Source organism: Balaenoptera physalus (genome assembly GCF_965194825.1).
Source record: "Balaenoptera physalus genome assembly, chromosome: 11".
Taxonomy (NCBI): Eukaryota; Metazoa; Chordata; class Mammalia; order Artiodactyla; family Balaenopteridae; genus Balaenoptera; species Balaenoptera physalus.
Window position 1 is genome coordinate 110,373,657 of NC_138896.1, and position 16,519 is coordinate 110,390,175.

Genomic DNA, 16,519 nt, shown 5'->3' on the forward strand with positions numbered 1-16,519 from the left:
GGCCCCTGGAACAGGGCGAAGAGAGGGCCGAGCCAGCAGCAGTGATGGAGTCAAGAGCCCAAGACCGTCTGGCCCAGTGTGACCCCCTGCAGTGGCCCTGGGAGCCCAGGCCCAGGTGCACAGGAAGCAGGCGTGGGGCCAGACAGGAGGACAAAGGGAAGGAGGGGGCGAACCCTTCCGGGTCAGGCAGACACCTGGGGTGAAGGTCAAGGTCACGAGAGCCCACGTGACAGCAGAGCAGCAACAACGACCGGGGAGCTGAGGAGCATGAGCCTGAAACCGACGGCGAGGAAGGCTTTCACTTCAGGCCTGGCTGAGAAACGTCCAGATGCAGTTTTTGTTGAGGACCGACTAAGTGCGGACATCTTCCTAGAGGCTAAAATACACCTCGTTTAACCCCCACTACACCTCTGAGCTGCGGGCATCCTCACCACCACCATATTGGGGGGGAAACTGAGGTGCAGGAAGACCCCACACGCGGAGCAGAGGAGAACGCAGTCGACCCAAGCCCCCAGCGATTCCTGCAGGACCACCCCTGACCAGAGCAAGACCCAGCTCTTCCGGCGAGTCATCTGCTCCCAGGCTTCAGACCCCAGTCATGAAACCCGGGGCAGCACCAGCCGGTCTCAAGGAGAACAAGGAGACAAGGTGAAAGCGAAAAAAGAAAACAGCTCCGGAAGCTTAGAGCCGGAAGAGGAGCCAGTGGTCCCAGTGGCCCCCTGCAGTCATGAAGGGGCTTCCACTGGGGCTGGGACCAGGGCCAGAAACTGGGCCAAGCGACCCGGCCTGAGGTGAGGCTCTCGGGCAGGTACCTGGCCCCCGGCGGCCCCCAGGCCGGCCCGGCCCCAGTCCAGGGGCCCAGCAGCGGCTGGGGCTGAGAACCCTGAGGTGCAAAGCCCTCCGCTCTGGAGTGAACACCAAGGCAGCCCCGCAGACAGTCGAAGGGACAAAGGAAGACGGGGCACCCGCCACAGACCAGCTACTCCAGGCTCAGGAACCCTCCCCGAGGAGGGTAAGCACACGATGGGCTCCCGCGCCAACCTGCAGCCGCTTGACATTCCCCAGGGCGCCCACAATGTGCTTCTATTAATGGCCAGCGTGTCAGTGGGAAGACAAGGGCGGCCCTGGGTCCACCGGCCGGCCACAAACGTCTGTGCTGCCCACCGTCTGACACCCAGAGCCTATCCGTGCCATCATCCATTGGCTGCACACCGACAGCCCAGGGACAGGAGCGGGAGGACGGAGAGGCCACGGGGCAGGGGTGCAGGCCTGTGGGCAGACACCGCCAGGTGCGTTAGGGGAGGACCCAGAGGGCAGAGTTAGCAGGAGCAAAGGGACATGGGGCCAAGCCCAGGCTAGAGGGCGGCAGGGCCGTGTGGCCCAGGGGCATCATGGAAAGGCCTCACACAGTAGCCACACCCCCGGCCCCCCGGTCCTAGCAAAGCACAGGGCGCCGGAATCCTCCCTTAGAAAGCCTACCGACTCGTCTAGCAGTGGGATACGCTGCCTGCCGTGGGGAAGAACGCGGGCAGCGGGTTCCCTCAGCCTCACGAGAGCCCGGGGCCCAGGAAGCACTCCCACCTGGGCTTCGATGAGAGCACGGCCCCTCCACCCCACACCCTTGGGAGTCAGGAGAGCGCAGGGCCCCGTGGGAGCCTAGGTCGGCTTCAGAACGAAGGAGCCCAGGTGAGGGGTGCCGGCTCCTCGGGAAGGAGGACGGGACCTCAGCCCCTGTGCAGCGTCCCCTCTGCACAGAATCACCCCCATTGCCTCCTCCAGACGCAGCTCCTCCTCCCCTCATCCTGGGGGAGGCGGGCAGGACGCAGAGGGAGCAGGCACCCCTGCCCCCACCAGCCAGACGGCGAGCTGGACGCTCCACCTGCTCCCAGCAGCTCCAGACGTTCCCACTGGACACGCGAGGAAACGAGGCTGGTGCAGGCTGTGCTGTGTCCATAGAGACTCTGCACCCAGGTCCCCAGGTCCCACAGCAGGGAGCCTTCCAGCCCACCACCCGACCAGCACCCAGACCCTTCTTTGATCTGGGGGTGTCAAATGTCCACCTAAAATCACCACCACAGCTCCGCTTCCAGCCAGAGGTGGCCCTATGACCCCATTCTGCCGAGGAGGCCCCTAGGGAGGCTGCCCCTCCCACATAAACAAAAAAACCTCGCTAGGAAAGGCTTTGGGCCCTTCCTTCTTCACAACTGGAAAACTGACGTGATGCCTGGAGGCACAGCAGCCACACTGCAGCCCTGAGGAGGCTGCCGGATCAAGAGGGAAGGAGGACAGGAAGCCTACTGCGAGCCACAGTGCCTGCCAGGCCTTCTGCCCAACGACTTGTTCTTGAAATAAACACGCCCCCACCATTTAAGCCACCGCACCTGGGCTTCTGTTACAGCCAAACTTGTCCCGATGGGCGCACATGCCGTGCTGACCCAGACACTCACACAAGACGGGGACCTGGCTTGGCCACTGAGCAGACACGGGGGTTACTGAAGACCTGAGACTCTCCCCTGTCCCACTGCTGGGTTTGTCAGCCAAATAAGCTCTTTCCCATTCTTTACCCTGCCAGTAGCCAGCAATGGCATCTACCCAAGAGGCAAACACAGTCTGCTAATTGACAAATCTGAAACAGAAAGGAGCAGGCAGAATGGTAGCTCCTTTTTTTCACAGAAAGGAGCAGGCAGAATGGTAGCTCCCCGAAGACTATGTGAATAAACCACATCAACAGACTTAAAATAACCCATGGCCTTCCCCTCTCCCCAGCCTGCTGGCATCCTGGAGCAGGCATAGAAGCAGGCAGGCACTGGCCCAGCTCCACCCCAGGGGCAGAAAAAGGAAACAGGCTGCTGCCAGGACGGGCCAGGCAGAGGGCTGGCCTCTCAGGACCCACGGGGCTCAGGTGGAGGGCCGGCCCCTCAGGACCCGCGGGCCAGGCAGAGGGCCGGCCCCTCAGGACCCACGGGCATGGAGTGAGCGCAGGGGTGCCGGGTCTCCCCCGCTGTCGGGCTCGCCCAGGCCGCAAGAGACCCACTCAAGACAGGAAGGCCCCAGACTCTCAGCCAGGCCCTGGGCCTCACGAGGGACGAAGCGGGAGGTCAGTAAGGTGCCACCTCAGCCCCGGTGCCCATCAGACGGCCCAGGTCAGCCTCCGCGGCTGCGTTTCCCCAAGGGAGGCTGCGTCCCAGGCCCTGGGGGCCCATCAGGCACGCAGATGCCCAGGAGCCTGGCTGAGGCCAGCAGCCGAGTCCCTGGAGAGGCCTAGGAGGGAAGGCTGCCCTCAGCGCCCTGGATCCAGCCCACCATTGGCTCGGTGCTCATCCCCGGCGCTAACGGACATGCCCCGTGACGCGTGCCCTGCTAATACGAAGCAGTGGCACCAGGAAGGCACCACGTCGGCCATCTGCCCCACGAGGTCAGCACTAAGGAGGGTCTCCAGCCTCTGGCGTTACCGGCCGAGGCCCCTCAGACCCGGTAGACGGCCGGGCTGCGAAGCCCCTGGAGCCCCAGCCTCTCACCCGAAGGCACCGAAGGCACCTTGCTGGGCACCCAGAGCGCCGGCCCCACTTCAGAGGGAAGGGCCACCCTCTGTCTACTCGCCACAGGTGCCCCCTCCTCCCTGCTTGTGCCCTGCCCGCCACCTCGGGCTTAACGGGCCCACACTCGTGCCAGGCTCCCTCCTCGGTCCCCGCGACCCCTGCAGCGTCATGACACAGGCCTGATGCGCCGAGGGCCAGCCGTGGACGTGGTGCCAGCTCTTAGCCCGCGTCTGGATTCACGCCCTCCCTCCACCCCCAGTTTGTATAAAGTATATGAGAAATAAAACCAAAGTTTTTTTTTGGTGTGTAACCAGCTTAAAATATGGTTGAACCAGTTTTCACACGAGCCTACCTGTAGTTTTCCTTTCTCTAAAAATTGTCATATCCTCTAACCACAAGGCCGAGTGATTTTAACTTTGACCTGAACAAGGAAAGTAGGAACCCAGGAGGCCTCACGCTACACCTTCTAACTGACTGCTCCAATTCCGTAAAAGAATGAAGTACACCCCCCCTCCCCCCGCCCTCTGAGCAGATGTGACTGTGGGAGGGGCGGGGGTGGCCAGCGGCAGGGCGGCGTGGCCCTTACACCAGGCCTGTGGAGGCCCCGCTTGCCAGCGGAGGGACGGCCCTAGACACCAGGAGCCTCCTGGGCCTGGGCAGATTCCTTTCGGTTTGACCTCAGCCACAGCCTTTCTTTCTACTTCTCCCCTCCTGCATCTCTGTGCGTCTTGTTCCTTAGATGATCACCTCCCGAAGGGGATGCGCTGTGCTGGGATCATGTGGTCTTCTGTGCGGCCACTCGTGAGAACATTGAACGCCCCTAAGCACAGAGCCTCTCGGGGACAGCAGCTATATCTTACTTATTTCCATGTATCAATAAACTAACCCAGTGCCTGACATATGACAGGCACCCAGAGAACATATACATAACGTCATAAAAGAATCGCTCACTGGAAAAGAAAAGAGATGGAAGTTTTTACTTTCTATCAGGTGTACTGCAATTTCACACTCCTAATAATACGTGTCAGGAATCCAACAGGCAGGGTCGTAAATCTCACTCTCCCTAAAGGACGGCTCTGCCAGGCCTTCGCTGCTCCATCCACTGGGTTTGTAAAGCTCTGGCACCAGAAGACTGAGGCCAAGAAACCGCTCTGTTCTTTCATATTCCTCTCTGGAACGTGGGATCTGGGCTCCAAACTTCCTCCCCGATTCAGAGGGAAGCACACGTCACACAGGCCCCGCTGACGCCCAGGCCTCCACCCCAGTTACACCTGAGGCTCCGCAGCCCTCGTGTCACCGAGCAGGACCCTACGGGGCCTTCCCAGGGCAGGCCCTTCCCTTCCTCTGCTCTAGTTCCTCTCAGAAGCGCCCAGAAAACAGTATCTATTGCACACTCCTGAGATGTTTTACAGATGTGAAAATCCCCACCAAATGGAAGATGGTAACTACTTGATGACCATGAGCAGCCCCCAGGCCTCCTGGAGCCGGAGGACTGATGATATTGGCCCCTGTGACCCCACCCTGTTACCCCACCATCAGCCAATGTTCCGTGAGAGAACTGTGCACCCACTGATCACATACCCTGCGACTCCCCTCCCTCACCTGGCCTTGAAAAATACTTCGCTGAAACCCTTCGGGGAGTTCAGGAGATGGGGGGTTGAGCCCTCTGTCTCCTTGCAAGAAACCTTTCTCTGCTCCAAGCACCGATGTTTGTTCGGCCTCACTGTGCTCGGGCACAGGAACTCGGGGTCAGACACACGCACGCGCAGGAACGCGCATCAACACTCGGCAGCTCACCGCAGCGCCGCTGGGCAGGAAACGGGAACGCTTCGGTCCTCAGGAGTAGGTTATAAAAATTATTACCTTTCCTTGTTATGAGTTTTATGAACTTTTCCCAGTAATGAGCTCAGTCATTCCCTCGTGCAGAGGAGGACTGCAAAGTCCATACTGTAAAAGTCAGAGCAAAGGGCATGCTAAATGTCAGCGCGCTCAGCACCCTCCAGACGAGGCTGCAGGTGCAGGGTCGGGGCACGAGCCCGGGCCCAGCCTGGATCCAACCTCAGCACTCCGCCCGGCACTCGTCCCGCCCGGCGGGCACTCGGGGGAGGAGGGAAAAGCCTCTCTGCTCCCCTCAGGTTCTTCTCCCCGTCTTTCTGCTCTTACTTTAAACCCTGCAAAGCACAGTTCTGAGGCTACCTCCACTAAAGAAGCTGCGACCACACCGACCAAGTGAAGGTGACGGCGGCGGCCTCGCTCACCTCTGCCCGGGCAACGCGCAGAGCAGGCCCGAGCTGCCTCACCTCGCCTTCCAAACCAGCCACGTGTCTCTCTGTGTCTGCCCAGCCCATGCCCAGGGCACGTGGAGGTGTGGGACGCGGTCCTCCCCATCAGCGGCCTCCCACTCACCCAGCACTGCAGGTCCTGGGCCGGGGCGTGACTGGCTGCCTGGGCCATGTGCCCAGACCCTGCCTGGACCTGAGCAGGGAAAGAGGCCGCTGCAATCCCACCCAGGGACACAAGACAGGAAGCAGGTAAGTTCCTAAAAGGGAATGGCGGCGCCAACTGCACGAGCAAGTGGGCATTGAACAATCAAAAGCGGGGCCCCAACAAGGAGTCACGGGCACCTGCAATGTGAAGGCAGCCACGGGCCCCGCGGGTCCTCAGAGCTCTGGCAGAGGGCACCGTCCCCCCAGACGTCCGGGCGAGTCCAGGCAGGGTGTGTCTTCTTCCCTCTAAAGATACCCTTCCTGCCAGGAAAGCCACACCTGAGCCGGAGGTAGGAGGGAGGGAAGCTGTGAATCCCTTTGGCTGTGGTGACCACATTCCAGGTGACAGTTCACCCCTGCAGGCTGCCACGCCCACTGTGTAACTGTCCCAGGTGCCAACGCTTTCGCTCCATCCACACCAACGAACCCTGCACGTCCCCGGCCTGGGTCCTTCCCACCAGCTTGTCGGGCTGCCTGCCTGTCCTCACCAGGTGTCTCTCTGCATCACGATTCTCCACCAGGCGGCCACAGGTCACAGCACAGCCCCCACCCCTGCAGCTCCCGGGGCTCCGTCTCAGTTTCGGCGTCGCTGGGCAGGCTCCTCGTCCGCGGCCTCCTGCGGTGCGCACGCGCTCGCTCACCCTCACCACGTCCAGTGCCGCCTCCCGCCCGCCTGGCTCAGCCCAGCTGCTCCCTCAGCCGACACCACGGCCTTTGCATCCCAGGCATGTTCTCTTTGCCTCCGTCTCACATTCACTGTAACAGTTTGGCCGTTTCCAGTTTTTGGTTCAAGTCTGTCTTCCCACTAGGCTGAAAGTTTCCCAGGGGCGAGGATGCTACATTGCTGCTATTTCCCGAGGGCCCAGTTCAACCTGCGTGTCTCACGTGCCTGCTGCATGATCTGCACATCTGGGTAGAGGCCCGCTCTCCCTCCCGGGAGGGGGCGTCCAAGTGGCGCCCTCACACCATCCGGCTTCCTTCCGTGGAGCTCGGTGAGCTGCTCCCGGTGTCCCGGCCGTGGCCTCTGGAGCACGTGGTGCCAGATGCTGCTACAGCTGTTCCCCACCCCATTCCCGGCCACGACAGCATGATTTATAATAAGAAAGACGTATTTGGTCTTTGTCCACTGCTCCTGGCACAGAGCTCCTGAAACCCTTGGAATCTCCTGGGCTGAGAGGGATGAAGGTGTCTTTCCTTATGTCGATGAGGTGACTCTGGGAAACCACCCAAGGATGGGGCTGGATGCCAGCGGAGCCACCGTGTGATCAGAGGCCTGGAACGTGGGTCCCAGCCCCTGACCTTCCGGGAGGGGAGGGGGGCTGGAGGTGGAATCAGTCACCAGGGGCCCGTGATGTAGCCAATCACGCCCGCGTAAGGAATCCTCCAGAGAAACCCCGAAGGAGCGGGTTCAGAGAGCGCCCAGGCTGGGAAGGCGTGGAGACTGGGAGAGGAGGGTGGGGTGGGGGGAGGGGCGTGGAAGCTCGGGACCCTTCCCACGCCCTCCCCGGTGCGTCTCTTCCGTCGGGCTGCTCCTGAGTCACATCTCTTATCGTAAGCCTACGATCTAGTAAGTAAAGTGTTCCTCTGAGTTCTACTCTAGCACGCTGCTCTAGCAAGTTAATCAAACCTGAGGAGGGGGTCGTGGGAACCTCTGATCTACAGCTGGCGGGTCAGAAGCACACGTGACAACCTGGCTTCAACTGGCATCCGAAGTTGGGGGAGAGGTCGGGGGGGGCAGCCCTGTGGGATGAAGCCCTTAACCTGGGGATCTGATGCCACCGCGGGTAGACAGTGTCACAACTGATCTGAACTGTAGGACACGCGGCTGGTGTCGAGAATTCCTTGGATGTGTGGGAACACCCCACACTCCACCACTGAGAGAATTAATACTTCCTGACGGTCCTAGTTCCCCCCGGATGCCCACCCCCACCTCCCCGCAAACGTGATTAGAAAAGAGCCCCAGCTCCAGCCAGCGGAGCCCTCCCGGTTCCCTCTGCCGAGGGAGGGCTGGCCCAGCCACAGGCCCTGGCGCCGTCCAGGCAGAGGGATGTCAGAGGACCTGTGCTGGGGCTTCCGGAACATCCTCCTCCCGCTGCTGAGCGCGACCGGGTCCGCAGGAGAGGGGACCCGGGCTGTGATGACGTGGTGGCCCCTGGGGCACTGGGACCTCACGTGCTGTGACACGCAGCCTGCACCCACAGCAGAAAGACCCTGATGGTACCTCCCGTCGGTTAAATGTACCCAGAATGGCAACAGCCGTCCCGGTGTGCTTCCGCCATCTGCCAGCACTGCTGGGCCCCCGACTCACCACCTCCTCTCGAGCCGCAGGCAAGCCCGAGTGTGACCACCAGGACGGTCCGAGACGCTGCCTGGGGCTGGAGGATGCGCCCAGCCAGCGGGCGGATAGCTCGGTTCCGCACCCAGGGGGCCTTCTCCTCCTGTTTCTGGCTTGCTGCAAGGCCCCAAGCCCACAGTACTCTCCCTCTGCACCCTCCTGGAACACGTGTCCTCACGGCACTTACACCTATGAGGTTCCGGGACCCAGCAGCCAACGATACAGCTCCCACTGTGCAGACCTGAGGCCACAGGCCACAAAGCAAATCAATGACAGAGCCGGGGCTGTAAGAACCCCCGCTCCTGGTCCCTGGAAAGACACCCTTTCCACAGAGGAGAAGCTGGGACTTCGGACCCATCAGGTTCCAGGGCCAACCTCTGTTTCCCAGAGCCACTGAGCCAGGAGGCCAGCCAGGGACCCACACTCACCAGCTGGGCGGACCGCTGTGTCTCCAGGTCCATGCTGCCCTCCCCCTGCCGCAGGGACGCGCTCCGGGGCTTGGCAGCCGCCTCTGTGTCCCTCGTCGCCACCTGGAGCAGCTCGTCCTGGACCACGGCCTGCTCCCTGTCACACCTGGGCCAGGGAGAGACAGGAGACGCAGATGCAGACACAGCTCGCTTCATCTGCCAGGGGCCAGGGATGTGAAGGCTGGTGGAACGCTGCGGCCACCAGAGAGGGTCAGGTACCAGTGACAATCCCCTGGGAGTGGCGTGTGCGGGGACAGTGTGACACTTTCTCAGCCAGAACAATACAGATTGGGAGCAGGAGGCCTGACAACCAGGTGAGGAATCAGACAGCCAAACGCCAAATGAGAGATCCTCGGGGCAGGGGATCAACCCTCACTCGAGCCGCTCCTTTAGAGGGGCGGGTGGGGGGGCAGCCCACCTCCCCCACCCGCGGGCGGGAAGGCTCAGAAGCCTTTTAAACATTCAGCTCTCCATCCTGAACGTGTCCCTATCCTTGGACCTGTTTCCAGTCTTCCTAATAAAATCATCCTAGAGAGAGAAAAAAGTTACTGGCCCTGAGATATTCTCAGAAGTGTTATTTATTAGGGTGTAGAAAATGCACACAGTGGAAGGGCCGCAGCAGGTCGGCCTGGGGGCACGTGCCAGACGTGAGGCCCTCAGCGCCACGCGGCCCACCGTGCCACGCGCTGCTCTAAAACTGAGCACACACATACAGCGCCTTCGGCAATAAACACGCCTACGACGAGGTGTAACAAATGCAAGATAATTAGAAGACTGGTAAAAACAGCAAGACACAAAGTTTTACATGACTTTGAGAAAATAACCCTAAACTAGAGGAAAGAAGACATTTGAAAGAAATAGTCCAAAATATTAACAAGGGATGATGAATCGACGGGAGGTTTTTTCCTTTCATATGTATTATCCTAAGTCTTCCGTTAGCATGTGTTACTTCCACGTTTTAAAATTCTTTAAAAGTATTTTTTTAAAAAGGTTCTGGTTATTTATTTTTGGGAGGCCTCTTGGGATTAAGGACTGGAAATTCTCAGAAGGTGGGGTCTTGACCCCTGACCACGGAACAGCCATGGCTGGGCTGACCTGCAGAGGGAGCCGTCCAGCCGTGGTTGACCGGGGGGCCCCTACGCTAACTCCGAGTCCCTGTTACAGAGGCCACGGCCCGGAGGCTGCAGACGAGGTCCCTCAGTACCAGCCGACGGCTCACTGAGTCAGCGCTGTGACAACTCCACGCCGGGCTCCGCGGACGACACCCCAGGGACAGGGGCGCTCAGCTCCGCCTTCCCCAAGGCCTGGAGACTCACGGTGCACTCTGGGCACCTCTGGGCCCGGCTGCTGGCCTACCAGTCCCCAGGCAGGGAAGCTCTTGGGCTGTGGCCTGTGCTGGGAGAGGCCACCCACACCCTGGAGCCAGTCCTGCAGAGGCAGCTCCTGCAAACACAGCGGCACGCACCAGGCTAGCAGTGCGGCCACTCGGCCATTTACTCCTGGCCCTCCCACACCCGGGAGTGTCTTCATCTAAACACTGGGACTAGTGCCACCTAAATCACAGGCTTGGCATCCCACCTAAATAAGACGGCATTTGTGACGCAAACACTTCGGCCTTTAGGAGGAGAAGGTACCCGGTGAGGAAGGCGCATCGGGCCGGAGCGCAGGGCCGGGGTGAGTGGGCCCTCGGCTTACCTCTCGAGGAGATCCACCTCCGCTCCCGAGGGCCGCCGGCCACCGCCACTCTCCGGCCTGGGCGATTTAGACTCTGCAAAGGGGGAGAAGAAAAGGTCGGTCCATCAGCAGCAACCCACGGACGGACAGAGGCATAGTGTCACCCAGGAAAGGGCCCAGGACGTCACCCCATGGATGGATGTGCCCCAGGCAGACACAGAACACAGCCTTACTCTGTGGTCAGGAGAGGGGTGGCCCGAAGGCCCCTCTGCCCGTCTCCTGCATAGGACGGTTTGGTCGCTGGGTCAGCGTGGACACCTGAGTGCGGTGATCCAAATCCCCCCTCCTCCCTCTGCGGCCACTGGGAATCCAGGTCACCTTCCCCAGAGGCCAGACCGGCTGCGGGAAGCTCTGCTCTGTCCGAGCTGAAAGCATAGCCCCGGGGTCTCGGCTGGCGTGGCAGGGCGGGGGCTGTGGGGGGAGGCTCCTCGCGTCTTGTTTCTCTCAGACCCCTTTCTGTAGGGTTCTCATCCTGAATGTGGCCAACGCCCCACTTAAGGACATCTATGCAACCTTTCACCTGCTTCACCTCTAGTAGTACTGGGCTCTTTAAGCTGTCGCAGTAGGTCTACCTTCCCATGGCCAAGAACGTGGGGATCTCCGAGCAAACCCAATTCACTCTCCTCTCCCACCGCGCCGTGACACTGATGTTCTCCCCACTGCCCCAGGCTTCAGCGTCCCCGCTCCGCTCAGGCTTTGGTCACATGTCCTCCACCCCATCGCAGGCCTCCACGCTCAGCCACTCGGGCCACACGAGACCCGGCCGGAGAACCAGGCTTTGGGAGGAAGACGGGACGGGGTGCTTCTCCCAAGACCTTTTGGCTTTGGGAGGAAGACGGGAGGGGGTGCTTCTCCCAGGACCTTTTCAGCTGCTGACCTCGGAGGCTGGGGGGCTCAGCCCCTCGGGAAGGACCCCACCGCGCACAGCACCCCGGGACTCACCCGGGCCCACGCCTCTCCCGGAAGGCCGGGCAGGCGCGCTGGGCCGGGGAGGGCAGCCCTTGGGGCCGCGCCAGGTCCTTGGCCGGGAACGTGCAGGAGGCACCGCTGCCTGGTGTGGATCTGACGTGAACGCTCCCTGGGCTTAGGGCCTGACTTACAACAACTCTAGTGACATAAGGTCTATCACGTTTATTTCTGCTTTCTATACAGTTTTCCTTTTTCACGACTACAAAAGTAACGCATTCACCCACCGCAGAGCCCGTGGCCGGACCCCCGCGCCCACGCTCCGTGGCATCCTGCCGGTTCGAGTGTGTCAAGCCCCCGTGGAGCTGGGACTCCCGTCACCTCTCTGACCGTTTGTACACATTCTCCGTGCAGCCATCAGAGGGCTTCAGGGACTCTTTACATATGAACACTGCTCACTCCGTGTGGGTTCTGCTTCCCTAGTTTGTCACTCTTTGTTCATTTATTTCTTCTCAACCGTCTCTAATTGTGACAGTCACAGTCTCCACTCTTCCCCTTCACTGAAGGTCTCTTCGCCTGATACGGGGTTAGGAGGCTACCTGCCACTCTAGCTTCTCGCCTTCACCTCTCCCAGTTCAGTCTGTGACTTCCTCTGACACGCATTTGGGGTATGGTTTGGCGTAAGGGTTTAACTTCTTTTTCTAATCTTGTTCTATCACTGAAGTAAAAGCAAACACTGCATTTTAAAAGTAAAAGTATTTTAAAATGAGTCCACTTCAGGGCATTCCGCCCATGCTGACGAATCCAGCCTTCAGAAACTCAAAACTCACCCTCAAACAGCAACGTACTTTGTTAAACCAAAACCACATGACAGATGAACCACTCTTCTTGCTTTTTAAACTGCTCAAACATAGCAAGACTGAAACAAATGCTTCTTTTCTCTTCCAAGGCTGAAACTGACGTGGCCTGACATATTTCAGCAATTTTTGCCCTCTTCGTCCCTTCTGCCTCTCCCCTTTCTACAGCTCGCTCACTCACGTTAGGCCTCTTCAACCCTCTCTCCAGCCGGCTGGAGAGACAGTGAGGATGACCCCCTGGAAAAAGACAAGGGCGTCTTCTGTGGGCTTCTGCTGCGTGTCGCACTGTCGCGTGACACTGTAAGCCACAGGCTCGCGCACGCGGCTCCTGACGGGAGCTGGGCTGCCTTGGGGGAGGGTCCCCGTCTCCCTGCCTGCATGTGCCAGCGCGCGCCTCATGACCGCATCCCTGGCCGGCACTCAGGACATGCCGGGTGGACACGAGGGCGTGTCCTCCTACGTGCTTGCACCCAAACGGGGCCGACTGGTGGAGAAGACAGCTCCAACGTGAGGCCACAGTCACTCACTGTGGGTCAAGACGGCATCCATGCCCCGCACGGCCAGGCCCCTCCAGCCCATCAGTGTCAACTCACACCTCAGGTTACAGCAGGGGGACCCAGATTCTCATCAACGAGCTCTTCTCATTAATCAGCTGCCACGAGGACTTTTCTTGTTTGTAGTATCTTAATATTTCTGCACCATACATTCTCCACTCAAACTCTATTGTTCCTTTGTGTTTGTTAACAGGAGTCACTTGGAGAAAAGCACAGGTTTCTTCACCTGTGACGGACACGACAGAGGGGAACAAAGGCGCTTCCAGCCCGGCTCAGGCAGCAGCTCCGCAACGAGCTGGGGAAGGAGCCGGGGGCACGGGGTGGCGACCCTCCTGGAAGCCCCGTGAGCACTGTCCCAGGAGCTGGGCCAGGACCCCAGAGCGTGAGGGCAGGTCAGAGCTCTGGGGCTGGCGCCAAGGTCACCCACTCACTGCCTGCGTGCGGAGAAGCTGGAACAGCGGGGAACTTCCGGCCCTGGTCATGGTCACAGAGGCTCTGACTACACGGCGCTGCAGTCCTTGAACAGGCAGCGCCCGGCTCGGGGGCCACTCTCTCCTGGGAAGCGCTCACGTCATGCACCGCCCACAGGCTCAGCCGGCAGCTCATCTCCAGGAGGACCGCCCACTCCGTCCCCGCCCAGAACTGCCACCCCGGCCTACCTTTCTCCCGGCCTTCAGAGGAGCCCAGGGCGGCAGCTGAAGGGGTCAGCGGCCCCGCTCTGGAAGGCTGGCTGGGATCTTTCATGCGGTTGACCACATTTTCAGACAGCTGTGAGAAGGATTGAGGGGAACAGTTAAATGACAGAACCCTCTGGAAGTTAAGACTCCCCTCTACCCACGCCCCAGATTTCTGAGCAGACTAATTCCTCAAGACCAACTCCAATAACGTAAGGAATTCCACACAGGAACCTCTCGTGCTGGCCTGGCACCCGCCAGGTCAACGCCACGCCCAGCCTGGGCTCCACGGGCCACAGCGTGTCCCCCACTGGCTTCCCGGCTGCTCCCACACACTCAGGGGACCCCAAGTTCCCCTTCTTCTCACCTGCCCTGAATCCGTTCTGCTGAGAACCACTGCAGCCCCACCCTGTACAGAGGGTGGACGCCTCCAGCTGTGCAAACCTCACCCTTCCCTGTGGGCGTCCCAGGGTCCCTCTATGGTGGGCTCTTCCAGACAGCACCCAAGTTAAGGACCACTTCTCCCAATCCTTTCCCTGTTACAACAGGCGCACCTCTTAGGAAGTGCCTCACATTCTACCGGCCTCACCTAATGGTCTGTACATACCCTGAGGGCCGGGGCCACCTCTCCCTCCCGTCTGAGTTCCACCAGGGCCACAGTCACAGCAGAAAATCCAGCACGGCCTGACTCATTTCACCCTGGCTCCCCCAGTGACGACTGGATAATCAAATCTTTCCTTCATTGTAGAGGAAGTGAAATGGGTAAGAGGGTGTCATAAAACAGGTGACTGAAATGAAACAGCCAGCGAGGGATGAATCCAGAATAATAACCCCTAAGAGTTTACATCAATAAATATTTATTAAGTGTCCAGTATGTGCAAGGCATCACAAAGCACAGCGAGGGGAGACGTTAAGATGACCTGAGGACGAAGTCCACCATCAGCAGCTCCACCTCAGGGATCCAGGCGAGGAAAGTGCTCCCACGTGTGTGCACAGCGGCGCTGGACTCGCACAGGAGAAGTAAACAACATGACAGCAACGACAGGCAGTGGTCAGACATATGATGGCGCGCCTCCTATGAAACACCGTGGAATTGTCGAGAAAGGACAGGTAAGACGTGCCTGCCATGGAAGGATGCCACCGCTGACCCGTGAGAGTCAGAGGACACTTTGTAGCTCGACTTCGTAAAGAAGATACACAATTATAAAGACGCAGACCCGCGATATATACACGTTGACCCTGGCACACGCACATTCCCCACGTACGCATCCACTCAGAGCACACACCAGACATCCTGGGGCATGTCCTGCACACGGGGCAGGAGCAGGCAGGCCAGGACGTTCACTTTCGGCACTTCCGTGTTTCAGTTTTTTACCATGAACGTTTCTTTTAGCAGGTAAAGATTATAATAATAATAATTGAGTCCCTCTAGTATTTAAGACAGATACAAATCAAATAGCTAATTAACGATTATAGAACAAGAGAAGACAAAGCATACACAGCAGTGGAAGAGAATTGAGAACCCAGAAATAAACCTATATATCTGTGCTCAACTGACTGACAAGGGTGCCAGGACCATTTAACGGGGAAAGAATAGTCTCTTCAACAAATGGTGCTGGGAGAGCTGGACATCCATGTGCCAAAGGATGACGTTAGACCCCTACCTCACACCATATACAAGATCTGACTCAAAAGGGATCAGAGACCTAAATGCAGGAGTTAAAACAATGAAACTCTTGGAAGAAAACACAGGCGTAAATCTTTATGACCTTGGCTTTGGCAGTGAATTTGTAGATATGCCACCAACAGCATGAGCAATCAAAGAGAAAACATATAGTGAACTTCATCAAAATTAGAGTTTTGTTTTTCAAAAGACACAACCAAGTAAGCTGAAAAGACAAGCCACAGAATCTGCAAATCATATATCTGACAAGGGACATGTATCTAGAATACACAAAGAACTCCCACAACTCAATAATACAAAGAAAAATAACCGAATTTAAAAATGGGCAAAGAATCGGAAGAGTCATTTCTCCAAAGGAGATACACAAATGGCCAATAAGCAACTGAAAAGATGCTCAATATCCTTAGTCATGAGAGAAATGCAAATTCAAACCACAATGAGATACCACTTCACACCCACTAGAATGTCTATAATCAAGAAGTCAGATAGTAACAAGTATTGGCAAGGACGTGGAGAAGCTGGAACCCTAATACACTGCTGGTGGCAAATAAATGGTGCAGCCACAGTGGAAAACAGTCTGGAAGTTCCTCAAAAGTTCAACACAGAGTCACCATTAGGCCCAGCAATTCCACTCCCGGTTACCCACTCAAGAGAAATGCAAATACACATTCACACCAATTTGCACGTGCACATTCACATCAGCATTATCTGTAATGGCCAAAGGTGGAAACAACCCAAATATCCATCAACTGATGGGTAGGTGAACAAAAATAATGGAATATTAGCCATAAAAAGGGATGAACTACTAACACAGGACACACCATGACGAACCTAAAACCATCTTGCTCAGTGAAGAAAGCCAGACACAAAAGGCCGCATACTGTATAACCCCACATATGTGAAACGTCCAGAACAGGTAAATCTCTAGAGACAGAAACCAGATTGGCTGCCTTGGGCTTGGGGGAGGGGGGAAACAGGGACTGATGGGAAAGGGTAAGAGGTGGATTTTTCCACCTATCAATATTACAGGGGATCTCTATTTCAAAATATGTCTTTAAAATCTGTGAAGCATATTAGTGGTAAGTGCTGGGAAAGAATAAAATACAGTCCGGCAGGGCCGGGTGCACATGGGGTGGCAGGAAGACCCCTCAGAGGAGATGGCACTAACAGGAGACCACCGCCCTGGAGGGAGGAGGCCCCGCCACAACCACATCTTGAGATCCAAGGAAAAAGGATCTAGTTCTGAGCAGAGGGGAGGATGAGTGCAAAGCCTGTGAGAGGGG

At 58.2% G+C, this 16,519-nt stretch overlaps 1 protein-coding gene across 2 annotated transcripts in view; it reads right to left on the reverse strand.

Annotated features, from left to right (window-relative positions):
• The window catches only part of CHCHD6 (coiled-coil-helix-coiled-coil-helix domain containing 6), a 130,419-nt gene that overhangs the window by 100,619 nt on the left and 13,281 nt on the right, over positions 1 to 16,519 (reverse strand). For both annotated transcript variants that reach the window (XM_082414029.1, XM_082414028.1), the window contains exons 2-4: positions 13,538 to 13,646; positions 10,523 to 10,595; positions 8,789 to 8,933 (exon numbers count right to left, since the gene is read on the reverse strand). In XM_082414029.1, the coding sequence (XP_082270155.1) occupies positions 8,789 to 8,933; positions 10,523 to 10,595; positions 13,538 to 13,646 (327 nt within the window). The remainder of the gene's footprint in view (positions 1 to 8,788; positions 8,934 to 10,522; positions 10,596 to 13,537; positions 13,647 to 16,519) is intronic.